The sequence below is a fragment of the Oncorhynchus mykiss genome, chromosome 20, assembly GCF_013265735.2.
Source record: "Oncorhynchus mykiss isolate Arlee chromosome 20, USDA_OmykA_1.1, whole genome shotgun sequence".
NCBI classification, from domain to species: Eukaryota; Metazoa; Chordata; class Actinopteri; order Salmoniformes; family Salmonidae; genus Oncorhynchus; species Oncorhynchus mykiss.
The window spans coordinates 42414623-42431167 of NC_048584.1; the positions used below are offsets into that span (position 1 = coordinate 42414623).

Sequence of the window (16545 nt, forward strand, 5' to 3'; positions counted from 1 at the left end):
ATCCATCCGGTGTCAATAGTGAATTATCAAGAGGTGAAAACAGGCAGATGTAAACATTCAGGTGCCAAGCCACAGCATGGCATAGCACCAGTATGCTCGGGCAATAGCATTAAGCCAAGCCTTAGAACGTACACTATGATATTATATGACCTATGACCTATGACCTTATATGATTATATGATATGGTAATATACATTTGAAGGGCTGACGAAGAAATTACAAGGAAACATGTTGTGACCAGCACCATGGAATCCTGACCTGTTCACCGGACGTGCTACCTGTCCCAGACCTATTATTTGACCGTGCTGGTCATTTATGAACATTTGAACATCTTGGCCATGTTCTGTTATAATCTCCACCCGGCACAGCCAGAAGAGGACTGGCCACCCCACATAGCCTGGTTCCTCTCTAGGTTTCTTCCTAGGTTTTGGCCTTTCTAGGGAGTTTTTCCTAGCCACCGTGCTTCTACACCTGCATTGCTTGCTGTTTGGGGGTTTTAGGCTGGGTTTCTGTACAGCACTATGAGATATCAGCTGATGTACGAAGGGCTATAGAAATACATTTGATTTGATTTGATGGATAGCTTTCACATGATAGCCTATGTTGTGTTTAGCGTTTCGTATTGGCGCTGTCCACGGTGCTGATCACAACTTGATCGTTCGTCTATGGCCACTGTGGTCGTTAACTTTGTACAGTATCGTTTGCAGACTACGTACATTTTTGTGTCTGAAAACCTCTTCCATTCGTTCCTCATTTAATAGCCATGGATCCTTTTGTTTCATGCAGTCTACAAATAAGAGACGTTGGGTATATAGTGCCATTTTCTCAATGGTCTTCAGTAGCCCTGATCTATAGATTTGCATATTGGACTTCCCGATGCTCTAAGTCACTGTCCGTGCATATTTAACATCAAGTCATATTTTTTTCTGAGAAATCATATTATTTTCTGAAATGTCCCGTTCGTTTATTATGGATTAGGGAACATGCATGTTGTGACAGACTTTCTCTAAAGAGATCACTTTATCGGTCAATTGCACACAAGGTTCAACCGAAATTTGACTTCCGTTGTTAACCCAACCCCTCCGGAAGACATACATATAGTTTTTTTGGAGAAGTGCAGGGGGCTACCATACTGGGCCCCCGGGAAGCTGTTGTTGTTGTTGTGTGTGTGTGTGTGTGGGGGGGCAGGTAATGGCATCTAGGATTTGATACCAGCAACCCTCCGGTTGCCAGCTCACTTCCTGGCAGATTTTTCCAGTAGGACCCGGTTTTCAAATGGGCAACTTTCCGGTTTACTGGCTTGCCCCTCTAACCACTATGCTACCTGCCACCCCACAAGGAGGATTATAGCTAAAAAAAATATTAAAAAAGACAAACTTTCAGCGTGTTTTAACTTATCATTTGGTGTCTCAAAGGGATTGCATCAAGGAAGATTAAGGTAATAGGTTTACCTCTACTGTCCGTCCCTCCCTGTGGAGATGCTCGGCTCTAATGCTTCACATGGGTTTCTGTTAAAGGAATTATGGCCACCTTGTATACAGTATTAGCTATAGCTTGGCTATTCTATAAAGTAACTCCTGCCTCGACATCTTGTTTACCCGGCTGCTCTTGCACAAATGATAACTTGGGAAGGTAAGTCGTTTGTTGTCAGTTCTTGTGTAGCTAGTTTTGTACCGAGTTTCCTTACGGTGTCAGGACGTTATATGCAGTGTTGACTGATCAAGTGTAGGCTATTACTGAACTCAATGGTGGCTTTTCATGACTGGTTTTAACAATAGACAATATGGAGAGATAACATTTTACATTGACATTTTAAGTCATTTAGCAGACGCTTTTATCCAGAGTGATTTACAGGAGCACATCCACAAATTGTTCACAAAGTCGGCACTTAACCACTAGGCTACGTGCCGCATGTGTCTATGATGAAAGGAATATAGATAACTTCCTCTAACCGTACTTCCATAACCCATAATGTTTTGGTTTTATTTTTAGATCCTTACTTTGTATGGAAACAGCCATGGGACGAATCCCAGACAACGTCCCAAATTATTTCAGTAAAATTCGAATAGAGAATTCCCACCTGACCGAATTACCGAGCGGCTCCTTCTCTAAAGTCACTGCCTTGGCTTCTCTATGGTTGAATTTCAACGACATCACCCTAATGAACATCAAGAGTCTGGAGGGGCTGACGAATTTAACGGAACTGCGGCTCCAGGGAAACAAGCTGCGTTCAGTCCCATGGACAGCATTCCAGGACACGCCGAACCTGAACATTTTGGACCTGAAACTCAATCGACTAGACGTGCTCCCGGAATCCGCCCTGAGACAACTACCGGGCTTGACCTATTTAGATTTATCCTTCAATCAGCTTACTGTCATATCCAGGGATGTCTTCCTCAACTGGCCTCTCCTCAACACTCAGGAGAGAAAAGGACGTAAAGAGGCCAGCAGTGGAGAGGCCAACGTTGTTTTAGCGCTGCACGACAACCCGTGGCTGTGTGACTGCCGCCTCAAAGGTTTCGTTGAGTTTATCAAAACCATTAGTCCACCTCTAATTCTGATGAACTCGTACCTGACGTGCACGGGCCCCAGTTCCAGGGCGGGGAAGTTCTTCCACGAAGTCGGTTTGAAAACATGCATGAAGCCCGAGGCCTCAGCCACAGAAACCAACATGACTGTGTCACTGGGGGACAAGGTAACCCTCCAGTGCTTAGTCAAAGCCAGGCCTGAACCCTCCATCCATTGGTCATACAACCTGAAGATTATAAAGGGATTTACTGGTAAGGTTTTATTTAATTGCAAATTCTAGGCTACCATCCATTAGAATGCTGTGACTTTGCTGCAGTGGGGTATTTACCACGATATCATATGTCAGTCCTAGTTTATTGTAAGCTACACCACTTTGATGACAGGATTTAGGACAAGCAGGCTAATGCATGTGTATGTCATTCATGACTTTGGTAGGCTCTTGATGTTTCTACGTTTCTAAGTAGAAAAGCCGCCATAGATTGATTGCAACAGCTTTTCTTGTAGGCAAACTCAACAATAGTGTCTAGTTAACCCACATTTCCCCTGGCGCCGAAGACGTGGATGGCGATTATGGCAGATCCCCCCCCCCCCCCCCGCACCTCTCTGATTCAGAGGGGTTAAATGTTGAAGACATATTTCAGTTGAATGCATTCAGTTGTACAACTGACTAGGTACCCCCCATTTCCCTATTCATAATGCAACATATTACTGTAAATATTGTAAATATACTGTACAATATGTACCTGTTTAAACACCAACAACTCAACATCCCACTGGGTACAGATGTCAATTCAACGTCTATTCCACATTGGTTCAACGTCATTTCATTTAAATGACTTGGAAACAACGTTGATTCAACCAGTGTATGCCAAGTGGGATAATTGTCCTTTCTCTCCCTCTTCAGTGGCAGAGACCCGTGTGGACGATGAGACCATCAGATCTCAGCTGGTCATCCCATCCATGCACCTGGAAGACCGAGGCGTCTACACCTGCTTCGCCAACAACTTTATCGGCAACTTCTCCGTCAGTTTCCTGATCAACATCAAGTCTTTCAACGCCTCCTCCTCCTCCCGCGGTGCCGCCATGTCTCGTCCCCCGTTCCCCCTGTCCTCAGCCGACGAGAACGTCTACATTGACATACGCATCTCCAAGCAGACGGTCTATGGCATCACTCTGGAGTGGTACGCTGCGACGGACAACCCTGCAGAGACCTGGTTCACCATCCACGTGGGGAAATACCACTCTGACAAAAAGGAGTTGACATACATCGGGCCGGGCATCAACACCTATGAGGTCAACGGCCTCCTACCGGTTAGTAAATACGAGGTGTGTGTGACGCTGAAGAACCAGACCCCTCGTGCCGGTCAGTGCATCGTGTTCTTAACAGGAAGTGACATCAGCCAGCTGGAACAACGGGAGAAGTTCATCCATATTATTGTGATCATGTGTGCCATGGTGCTGGCGGTGCCCGTGGGAATGTACGCCTGCACCACCGACACCAGATGTACGTTCAGCTACCTGGACCGCTGTACGGAGCAGTGTAAGAGGAGGAGGAGGCAGGAGAAGACCCTGAGGACCAATGGGGAGAGACAGGGGACCTTCGACAGCCTCCAGGCCGCCAGCGATGAAGGACTCTGTCGTGACTCTGAAGAGTTGATGATGAAGAGGAGGTCCTCCCAGGATAAAAACAACCACAAGGGCAGAGTACAAGATCCACAAGAGACAAACATTGGAGCAAAGCTTTATTAGCTCTAGGTTTAACGTTAAAAAAGTAAAAAATGAAATGTACTAAGATACCTAGTGGTAGAAATGCAGAGCAGTCTTCTGTGAAGTGAAGCTTCAGGAAACACATCTGGAAAGCTACAAGTTATGAAGACTGAAATGCCTTTCTTCCATGACTGTAGGGAAGTATTGTATTGTTTTATCAAAATGCCCCGTCTGTAAGTAATCAAATGTTTTAAAAAAATCAACTTTATATGCTGTATCTTTGGGATATGGTGTTTTTCTTAGCTTCATTGTTCTTCTCTGTTTTAAAAGAAATAACCAATCTGGCAAGAAATCACGAATGTTGCTTCTATACATGTAATATCGTTGAAATATTTCCTTGTCTTCAGAATGTCGTGAACTGTATTCTGCTCATTGAAAATAATTATTTCAGAGCCACACCAGGTTCAGTCAAATATACAATAACCATGCCTTTGCACTACGACCTTTGTAATGAATGAGGCTTCTTTGCTATTGTTTTCCTGTTTTGGGGGGGTGGGTGGGATAATGGGGATTAGAGTTAGGGGTGAAGCTGGACACTATAGACAGCAGGGTCCTAATAGCTCCCTACCAAAATCCCATAGGTACTGTAGGTCAAACGTAATGCCCTACACTAAGAATAGGGTTCTATCTTAACCATGTCTCTCAGTGACAATAGGGTTCTATACTTAGATCTTAACCATGTCTCTCAGTGACAATATGGTTCAATACTTAGATCTTAACCATGTCTCTCAGAGAGAATATGGTTCTATAGTTAGATCTTAACCATGTCTCTCAGTGAGAATAGGGTTCTATACTTAGATCTTAACCATGTCTCTCAGAGAGAATAGGGTTCTATAGTTAGATCTTAACCATGTCTCTCAGTGAGAATAGGGTTCTATACTTAGATATAAACCATGTCACTCAGAGAGAATAGGGTTCTATAGTTAGATCTTAACCATGACTCTCAGAGAGAATAGGGTTCTATTGTTAGATCTTAACCATGTCTCTCAGTGAGAATAGGGTTCTATACTTAGATCTTAACCATGTCTCTCAGATAAAATAGGGTTCTATACTTAGATCTTAACCATGTCTCTCAGAGATAATAGGGTTCTATACTTAGATCTTAACCATGTCTCAGAGAGAATAGGGTTCTACTTAGATCTTAACCATGTCTCTCAGAGAGAATAGGGTTCTATACTTAGATCTTAACCATGTCTCTCAGAGAAAATAGGGTTCTATACTTAGATCTTAACCATGTCTCAGAGAGAATAGGGTTCTACTTAGATCTTAACCATGTCTCTCGGAGAGAGTAGGGTTCTACTTAGATCTTAACCATGTCTCTCAGAGAAAATAGGCAACATGAGATCTTCTCTGAGTGACTGCATTAGATTATCCTTTCTGATATCTATTTTTTATACAGTACCAATCAAAAGTTTGGACACACCTACTCATTCAAGGGTTTTATTTATTTTTTACTTTTTTTTAATAGTGAAGACATTAAAACTATGAAATAAAACATCATGTAGTAACCAAAAAAGTGTTAAACAAATAAAAAAAAGTAGCCACCCTTTGCCTTGATGGCAGATTTGCACACTCCTGGCATTCCCTCAACCAGCTTCACCTGGAATGCTTAAGGAGTTCCCACATCTTGGCTGCTTTTCCTTTACTCTGCGGTCCAACTCATCCCAAACCATCTCAATTGGGTTGAGGTCAGGTGATTGTGGAGGCCAGGTCATCTGATACAGCACTCCATCACTCTCCTTCTTGGTCAAATAGCCCTTACACAGCCTGTGGATGTGTTGGGTCATTGTCCTGTTGAAAAACAAATTATTGTCCCACTAAGTGCAAACCAGATGGGATGGCGTATCGCTGCAGAATGCTGTGGTAGCCATGCTGGTTAAGTGTGCCTTGAATTCTAAATAAATCACTGACAGTGTCACCAGCAAAGCACCCCCACACTATCACACCTCCTCCTCCATGCTTCACGGGCGGGAACCACACATGCAGAGATCAGCCATTCACCTACTCTGCGTCTCACAAAGTTGAACCAAAAATCTCAAATTTGACCAAAGGACAGATTTCGACCGGTCTAATGTCCATTGCTGATGTTTCTTGGCCCAAGCAAGTCTCTTCTTATTATTGGTGTCCTTTAGTAGTGTTTTCTATGTGGCAATTGGACCATGAAGGCCTGATTCACGCTGTCTCCTCTGAACAGTTAATGTTGAGATGTGTCTGTTACTTGAACTCTGTGAAGCATTTATTTGGGCTGCAATTTCTGAGGCTGGTAACTCTAATGAACTTTTCATCTGCAGCAGAGGTAACTCTGGGTCTTCCTTTCCTGTGGCGGTCGTCATGAGAGCCAGTTTCATCATAGCGCTTGATGGTATTTCCGACTGCACTTGACGAAACTTTCAAAGTTCTGGAAATGTTCAGGTTTGAAGTAATGATGGACTGTCGCTTCTCTTTGCTTATTTGAGCTGTTCTTGCCATAATATGGACTTGGTCTTTTACCAAATAGGGCTATATTCTGTATACAAACCCTACCTTGTCACAACTCAACTGATCGGCTCAAACGCATTAAGAAAGAAAGAAATTCCACAAATTAACTTTTAACAAGGCACACCTGTTAATTGAAATGCAAGTCAGGTGACTACCTCATGAAGCTGATTGAGAGAATGCCAAGAGTGTGCAAGGCTGTCATCAAGGCAAAGGGTGGCTACTTTGAAGAATCTAAAATATCAAATATATTTTGATTTGTTTAACATTCTTTTGGTTACTACATGATTCCATGTGTGTTATTTCATAGTTGTGATGTCTTCACTATTATTCTACAGTATAGAAAACAGTAAAAATAAAGAAAAACCCTTGAATGAGTCGGTGTGTCCAAACTGTTGACTGGTTCTGTATATAAAATAGACATTATCTGTCACAATAGAGGGTAAATAGTCTACTCTTAAATTGACTTGAATGTACTTTTGCATTCAACAATGATCTAAAATATCTGTCTTTCACATGCCAATGAGATCCAAACCTGTATAGTCTTCAATAAATTCACATCTATTGTGGAGTTGAAGATATTCTACTTCTGTGATTTGTATCATCATACTTTTCACTTTATTAAGGGAACAATTCCGGTAACTTTTCCAAAATGTTTAGATTTTCCAGATCTCCCAGTTGGAAGATTCCCGGGATCGGAAGAGAATATGCAGGTATCCCTCACCTACTGAATTGACAGGGATCCCTCACCTACTGAACTGACAGGGATCCCTCACCTACTGAACTGACAGGTATCCCTCACCTTCTGACAGGTATCCCTCACCTACTGACAGGTATCCCTCACCTACTGACAGGTATCCCTCACCTACTGAACTGACAGGTATCCATAGACTACTGAACTGACAGGTATCCCTAGTCTACTGAACTGACAGGTATCCCTAGTCTACTGAACTGACAGGTATCCCTGGACTAATGAACTGACATGTATCCCTAGACTACTGAACTAACAGGTATTCCTAGACTAATGAACTGACAGGTATCCCTAGACTACTGAACTGACTGAGGTTGGGTTAGCCTACTGAACTGCCTGTTGCTGGGTTAGCCTACTGAACTGACTGTTGTTGGGATTGACTACTGAACTGCCTGTTGTTGGGTTAGACTACTGAACTGCCAGTTGTTGGGTTAGCCTACTGAATTGACTGTTGTTGGGAATGACTACTGAACTGACTGTTGTTGGGTTTGCCTACTGAACTGCCTGTTGTTGGGTTAGCCTACTGAACTGACTGTTGTTGGGTTTGACTACTGAACTGCCTGTTGTTGGGTTTGACTACTGAACTGACTGTTGTTGGGTTAGCCTACTGAACTGACTGTTGTTGGGTTAGCCTACTGAACTGACTGTTGTTGGGTTTGACTACTGAACTGACTGTTGTTGGGTTAGCCTACTGAACTGACTGTTGTTGGGTTAGCCTACTGAACTGACTGTTGTTGGGTTTGACTACTGAACTGACTGTTGTTGGGTTTGACTACTGAACTGCCTGTTGTTGGGTTAGCCTACTGAACTGACTGTTGTTGGGTTTGACTACTGAACTGCTTGTTGTTGGGTTTGACTACTGAACTGACTGTTGTTGGGTTAGCTTACTGAACTGACTGTTGTTGGGTTTGACTACTGAACTGACTGTTGTTGGGTTAGCCTACTGAACTGACTGTTGTTGGGTTAGCCTACTGAACTGACTGTTGTTGGGTTTGACTACTGAACTGAGTGTTGTTGGGTTTGACTACTGAACTGCCTTTTGTTGGGTTAGCCTACTGAACTGCCTGTTGTTGGGTTAGCCTACTGAACTGCCTGTTGTTGGGTTAGCCTACTGAACTGCCTGTTGTTGGGTTAGCCTGCTGAACTGACAGGTGGGTTTGACTACTGAACTGACAGGTTGGCTGACAGGTGGGTTTGACTACTGAACTGACAGGTTGGTTTGACTACTGAACTGACTGAGGTGGGTTTGACTACTGAACTGACAGGTGGGTTTGACTACTGAACTGACAGGTGGGTTTGACTACTGAACTGACAGGTGGGTTTGACTACGGAACTGACAGGTTGGTTTGACTACTGAACTGACAGGTGGGTTTGACTACTGAACTGACAGGTGAGTTTGACTACTGAACTGACAGGTTGGTTTGACTACTGAACTGACAGGTGGGTTTGACTACTGAACTGACAGGTGAGTTTGACTACTGAACTGACAGGTTGGTTTGACTACTGAACTGACTGAGGTTGGTTTGACTACTGAACTGACAGGTTGGTTTGACTACTGAACTGACTGAGGTTGGTTTGACTACTGAACTGACAGGTTGGCTGACAGGTGGGTTTGACTACTGAACTGACAGGTGGGTTTGACTACTGAACTGACAGGTGAGTTTGACTACTGAACTGACAGGTGGGTTTGACTACTGAACTGACAGGTGAGTTTGACTACTGAACTGACAGGTGGGTTTGACTACTGAACTGACTGGTGGGTTTGACTACTGAACTGACAGGTGAGTTTGACTACTGAACTGACAGGTGGGTTTGACTACTGAACTGACAGGTGAGTTTGACTACTGAACTGACAGGTGGGTTTGACTACTGAACTGACTGAGGTGGGTTTGACTACTGAACTGACAGGTGAGTTTGACTACTGAACTGACAGGTGAGTTTGACTACTGAACTGACAGGTGAGTTTGACTACTGAACTGACAGGTGGGTTTGACTACTGAACTGACAGGTGGGTTTGACTACTGAACTGACTGGTGAGTTTGACTACTGAACTGACTGGTGAGTTTGACTACTGAACTGACTGGTGAGTTTGACTACTGAACTGACTGAGGTGGGTTTGACTACTGAACTGACAGGTGAGTTTGACTACTGAACTGACTGGTGAGTTTGACTACTGAACTGACTGGTGAGTTTGACTACTGAACTGACTGAGGTGGGTTTGACTACTGAACTGACAGGTGGGTTTGACTACTGAACTGACAGGTGAGTTTGACTACTGAACTGACAGGTGAGTTTGACTACTGAACTGACTGAGGTGGGTTTGACTACTGAACTGACTGAGGTGGGTTTGACTACTGAACTGACTGAGGTGGGTTTGACTACTGAACTGACAGGTGAGTTTGACTACTGAACTGACAGGTGAGTTTGACTACTGAACTGACAGGTGGGTTTGACTACTGAACTGACAGGTGGGTTTGACTACTGAACTGACAGGTGAGTTTGACTACTGAACTGACAGGTGGGTTTGACTACTGAACTGACAGGTGGGTTTGACTACTGAACTGACAGGTGGGTTTGACTACTGAACTGACTGGTGAGTTTGACTACTGAACTGACAGGTGGGTTTTACTACTGAACTGACTGGTGAGTTTGACTACTGAACTGACTGAGGTGAGTTTGACTACTGAACTGACAGGTGGGTTTGACTACTGAACTGACAGGTGGGTTTGACTACTGAACTGACAGGTGGGTTTGACTACTGAACTGACAGGTGGGTTTGACTACTGAACTGACAGGTGAATTTGACTACTGAACTGACAGGTGAGTTTGACTACTGAACTGACAGGTGAGTTTGACTACTGAACTGACTGGTGAGTTTGACTACTGAACTGACAGGTGGGTTTGACTACTGAACTGACAGGTGAGTTTGACTACTGAACTGACAGGTGAGTTTGACTACTGAACTGACAGGTGGGTTTGACTACTGAACTGACAGGTGAGTTTGACTACTGAACTGACAGGTGAGTTTGACTACTGAACTGACAGGTGAGTTTGACTACTGAACTGACAGGTGAGTTTGACTACTGAACTGACAGGTGGGTTTGACTACTGAACTGACAGGTGAGTTTGACTACTGAACTGACTGAGGTGGGTTTGACTACTGAACTGACAGGTGAGTTTGACTACTGAACTGACAGGTGGGTTTGACTACTGAACTGACTGGTGAGTTTGACTACTGAACTGACTGAGGTGGGTTCGACTACTGAACTGACAGGTGAGTTTGACTACTGAACTGACAGGTGGGTTTGACTACTGAACTGACAGGTGGGTTTGACTACTGAACTGACAGGTGGGTTTGACTACTGAACTGACAGGTGGGTTTGACTACTGAACTGACTGAGGTGAGTTTGACTACTGAACTGACAGGTGAGTTTGACTACTGAACTGACAGGTGGGTTTGACTACTGAACTGACAGGTGAGTTTGACTACTGAACTGACAGGTGGGTTTGACTACTGAACTGACAGGTGAGTTTGACTACTGAACTGACAGGTGGGTTTGACTACTGAACTGACAGGTTAGTTTGACTACTGAACTGACAGGTGGGTTTGACTACTGAACTGACAGGTGAGTTTGACTACTGAACTGACTGAGGTGGGTTTGACTACTGAACTGACAGGTGGGTTTGACTACTGAACTGACAGGTGGGTTTGACTACTGAACTGACAGGTGAGTTTGACTACTGAACTGACAGGTGAGTTTGACTACTGAACTGACAGGTGAGTTTGACTACTGAACTGACAGGTGAGTTTGACTACTGAACTGACAGGTGGGTTTGACTACTGAACTGACAGGTGGGTTTGACTACTGAACTGACTGGTGAGTTTGACTACTGAACTGACTGAGGTGGGTTTGACTACTGAACTGACAGGTGAGTTTGACTACTGAACTGACAGGTGGGTTTGACTACTGAACTGACTGAGGTGGGTTTGACTACTGAACTGACAGGTGGGTTTGACTACTGAACTGACAGGTGAGTTTGACTACTGAACTGACAGGTGAGTTTGACTACTGAACTGACTGAGGTGGGTTTGACTACTGAACTGACAGGTGAGTTTGACTACTGAACTGACAGGTGGGTTTGACTACTGAACTGACAGGTGGGTTTGACTACTGAACTGACAGGTGGGTTTGACTACTGAACTGACAGGTGAGTTTGACTACTGAACTGACAGGTGGGTTTGACTACTGAACTGACAGGTGGGTTTGACTACTGAACTGACAGGTGGGTTTGACTACTGAACTGACAGGTGGGTTTGACTACTGAACTGACAGGTGGGTTTGACTACTGAACTGACAGGTGAGTTTGACTACTGAACTGACAGGTTAGTTTGACTACTGAACTGACAGGTGAGTTTGACTACTGAACTGACAGGTGGGTTTGACTACTGAACTGACAGGTGGGTTTGACTACTGAACTGACAGGTGAGTTTGACTACTGAACTGACAGGTGAGTTTGACTACTGAACTGACAGGTGGGTTTGACTACTGAACTGACAGGTGGGTTTGACTACTGAACTGACTGGTGAGTTTGACTACTGAACTGACTGGTGAGTTTGACTACTGAACTGACTGGTGAGTTTGACTACTGAACTGACTGAGGTGGGTTTGACTACTGAACTGACAGGTGAGTTTGACTACTGAACTGACTGGTGAGTTTGACTACTGAACTGACTGGTGAGTTTGACTACTGAACTGACTGAGGTGGGTTTGACTACTGAACTGACAGGTGGGTTTGACTACTGAACTGACAGGTGAGTTTGACTACTGAACTGACAGGTGAGTTTGACTACTGAACTGACTGAGGTGGGTTTGACTACTGAACTGACTGAGGTGGGTTTGACTACTGAACTGACAGGTGAGTTTGACTACTGAACTGACAGGTGAGTTTGACTACTGAACTGACAGGTGGGTTTGACTACTGAACTGACAGGTGGGTTTGACTACTGAACTGACAGGTGAGTTTGACTACTGAACTGACAGGTGGGTTTGACTACTGAACTGACAGGTGGGTTTGACTACTGAACTGACAGGTGGGTTTGACTACTGAACTGACTGGTGAGTTTGACTACTGAACTGACAGGTGGGTTTTACTACTGAACTGACTGGTGAGTTTGACTACTGAACTGACTGAGGTGGGTTTGACTACTGAACTGACAGGTGGGTTTGACTACTGAACTGACAGGTGAGTTTGACTACTGAACTGACAGGTGGGTTTGACTACTGAACTGACAGGTGGGTTTGACTACTGAACTGACAGGTGGGTTTGACTACTGAACTGACAGGTGGGTTTGACTACTGAACTGACAGGTGAATTTGACTACTGAACTGACAGGTGAGTTTGACTACTGAACTGACAGGTGAGTTTGACTACTGAACTGACTGGTGAGTTTGACTACTGAACTGACAGGTGGGTTTGACTACTGAACTGACAGGTGAGTTTGACTACTGAACTGACAGGTGAGTTTGACTACTGAACTGACAGGTGGGTTTGACTACTGAACTGACAGGTGAGTTTGACTACTGAACTGACAGGTGAGTTTGACTACTGAACTGACAGGTGAGTTTGACTACTGAACTGACAGGTGAGTTTGACTACTGAACTGACAGGTGGGTTTGACTACTGAACTGACAGGTGAGTTTGACTACTGAACTGACTGAGGTGGGTTTGACTACTGAACTGACAGGTGAGTTTGACTACTGAACTGACAGGTGGGTTTGACTACTGAACTGACTGGTGAGTTTGACTACTGAACTGACTGAGGTGGGTTCGACTACTGAACTGACAGGTGAGTTTGACTACTGAACTGACAGGTGGGTTTGACTACTGAACTGACAGGTGGGTTTGACTACTGAACTGACAGGTGGGTTTGACTACTGAACTGACAGGTGGGTTTGACTACTGAACTGACTGAGGTGAGTTTGACTACTGAACTGACAGGTGAGTTTGACTACTGAACTGACAGGTGGGTTTGACTACTGAACTGACAGGTGAGTTTGACTACTGAACTGACAGGTGGGTTTGACTACTGAACTGACAGGTGAGTTTGACTACTGAACTGACAGGTGGGTTTGACTACTGAACTGACAGGTTAGTTTGACTACTGAACTGACAGGTGGGTTTGACTACTGAACTGACAGGTGAGTTTGACTACTGAACTGACTGAGGTGGGTTTGACTACTGAACTGACAGGTGGGTTTGACTACTGAACTGACAGGTGAGTTTGACTACTGAACTGACAGGTGAGTTTGACTACTGAACTGACAGGTGAGTTTGACTACTGAACTGACAGGTGAGTTTGACTACTGAACTGACAGGTGGGTTTGACTACTGAACTGACAGGTGGGTTTGACTACTGAACTGACTGGTGAGTTTGACTACTGAACTGACTGAGGTGGGTTTGACTACTGAACTGACAGGTGAGTTTGACTACTGAACTGACAGGTGGGTTTGACTACTGAACTGACTGAGGTGGGTTTGACTACTGAACTGACAGGTGGGTTTGACTACTGAACTGACAGGTGAGTTTGACTACTGAACTGACAGGTGAGTTTGACTACTGAACTGACTGAGGTGGGTTTGACTACTGAACTGACAGGTGAGTTTGACTACTGAACTGACAGGTGGGTTTGACTACTGAACTGACAGGTGGGTTTGACTACTGAACTGACAGGTGGGTTTGACTACTGAACTGACAGGTGAGTTTGACTACTGAACTGACAGGTGGGTTTGACTACTGAACTGACAGGTGGGTTTGACTACTGAACTGACAGGTGGGTTTGACTACTGAACTGACAGGTGGGTTTGACTACTGAACTGACAGGTGGGTTTGACTACTGAACTGACAGGTGAGTTTGACTACTGAACTGACAGGTTAGTTTGACTACTGAACTGACAGGTGGGTTTGACTACTGAACTGACAGGTGGGTTTGACTACTGAACTGACTGAGGTGGGTTTGACTACTGAACTGACAGGTGAGTTTGACTACTGAACTGACAGGTGAGTTTGACTATTGAACTGACAGGTGAGTTTGACTACTGAACTGACAGGTGAGTTTGTCGACAATACACATTTGATTGAATCCCAGACTTTGTGTGCTTGAACTGAATAATGACGTACAGTACTATACCTATCGACACATAAACATTTAGTTTATTTACTTTATTCATCATTTATTGCAGCACACAAAAAAATGTTCTCATTTTTTTTTTCTTCTTTCAAACCAAATTCTAACATACACATACCAATAACTGACAGACGCAGACAAACAACGACTATATCTCCTCTGCCCAGACCTGCCTGGTCACTTCTCCATCTCTAGTACCTGCCTGGTCACTACTCCATCTCTACTACCTGCCTGGTCACACCTCCATCCCCAGTACCTGCCTGGTCACTCCTCCATCCCTAGTACCTGCCTGGTCACTCCTCCATCCCCAGTACCTGCCTGGTCACTCCTCCATCCCTAGTACCTGCCTGGTCACACCTCCATCCCCAGTACCTGCCTGGTCACTCCTCCATCCCTAGTACCTCCCTGGTCACTCCTCCATCCCTAGTACCTGCCTGATCACTCCTCCATCCCTAGTACCTGCCTGGTCACTCCTCCATCCCTACTGTAGTACCTCCCTGGTCACTCCTCCATCTCTAGTACCTGCCTGGTCACTCCTCCATCCCTAGTACCTGCCTGGTCACTCCTCCATCCCTAGTACCTGCCTGGTCACTCCTCCATCCCTAGTACCTGCCTGGTCACTCCTCCATCCCTAGTTCCTGCCTGGTCACTCCTCCATCCCTAGTACCTGCCTGGTCACTCCTCCATCCCTAGTACATGCCTGGTCACTCCTCCATCCCTACTTTAGTACCTGCCTGGTCACTCCTCCATCCCTAGTACCTGCCTGGTCACTCCTCCATCCCTACTGTAGTACCTGCCTGGTCACTCCTCCATCTCTAGTACCTGCCTGGTCACTCCTCCATCCCTACTGTAGTACCTGCCTGGTCACTCCTCCATCCCTACTGTAGTACCTGCCTGGTCACTCCTCCATCCCTACTGTAGTACCTCCCTGGTCACTCCTCCATCCCTACTGTAGTACCTGCCTGGTCACTCCTCCATCCCTACTGTAGTACCTGCCTGGTCACTCCTCCATCTCTAGTACCTGCCTGGTCACTCCTCCATCCCTACTGTAGTACCTGCCTGGTCACTCCTCCATCCCTAGTACCTGCCTGGTCACTCCTCCATCTCTAGTACCTGCCTGGTCACTCCTCCATCCCTAGTACCTGCCTGGTCACTCCTCCATCCCTACTGTAGTACCTCCCTGGTCACTCCTCCATCCCTACTGTAGTACCTCCCTGGTCACTCCTCCATCCCTAGTACCTGCCTGATCACTCCTCCATCCCTAGTACCTGCCTGGTCACTCCTCCATCCCTACTGTAGTACCTCCCTGGTCACTCCTCCATCCCTACTACCTGCCTGGTCACTCCTCCATCTCTAGTACCTGCCTGGTCACTCCTCCATCCCTAGTACCTGCCTGGTCACTCCTCCATCCCTAGTACCTGCCTGGTCACTCCTCCATCTCTTGTACCTGCCTGGTCACTCCTCCATCCCTAGTACCTGCCTGGTCACTCCTCCATCTCTAGTACCTGCCTGGTCACTCCTCCATCCCTAGTACCTGCCTGGTCACTCCTCCATCCCTAGTACCTGCCTGGTCACTCCTCCATCCCTAGTACCTGCATGGTCACTCCTCCATCTCTAGTACCTGCCTGGTCACTCCTCCATCCCTAGTACCTGCCTGGTCACTCCTCAATCCCTAGTACCTGCCTGGTCACTCATCCATCCCTAGTACCTGCCTGGTCACTCCTCCATCCCTAGTACCTGCCTGGTCACTCCTCCATCTCTAGTACCTGCCTGGCCACTCCTCCATCTCTAGTACCTGCCTGGTCACTCCTCCATCCCTAGTACCTGCCTGGTCAC

General features: G+C 45.5%; 1 protein-coding gene across 1 annotated transcript; it reads left to right on the plus strand.

Annotated features, from left to right (window-relative positions):
- Nucleotides 1-1472: 1472 nt before the first annotated feature.
- On the plus strand, nt 1473-4459 carry LOC110499602 (leucine-rich repeat, immunoglobulin-like domain and transmembrane domain-containing protein 2). The gene is made up of 3 exons (XM_021576726.2): nt 1473-1632; nt 1993-2780; nt 3434-4459. The coding sequence occupies exons 1-3, from the start codon at nt 1523-1525 to the stop codon at nt 4276-4278; spliced, it is 1743 nt and encodes a 580-aa protein (XP_021432401.2). The 5' UTR covers nt 1473-1522; the 3' UTR covers nt 4279-4459.
- Nucleotides 4460-16545: the final 12086 nt, after the last annotated feature.

What these genes read in the sequence shown, in the direction of transcription:
- LOC110499602 (XM_021576726.2), top strand. Translation starts at nt 1,523, where the DNA reads ATGGCCACCTTGTATACAGTATTAGCTATAGCTTGGCTATTCTATAAA. An exon ending in ACAAATGATAACTTGGGAAG is followed by an intron (nt 1,633 to 1,992) that starts GTAAGTCGTTTG and finishes TTTTATTTTTAG; the next exon opens with ATCCTTACTTTGTATGGAAA. An exon ending in GATTATAAAGGGATTTACTG is followed by an intron (nt 2,781 to 3,433) that starts GTAAGGTTTTAT and finishes CTCCCTCTTCAG; the next exon opens with TGGCAGAGACCCGTGTGGAC.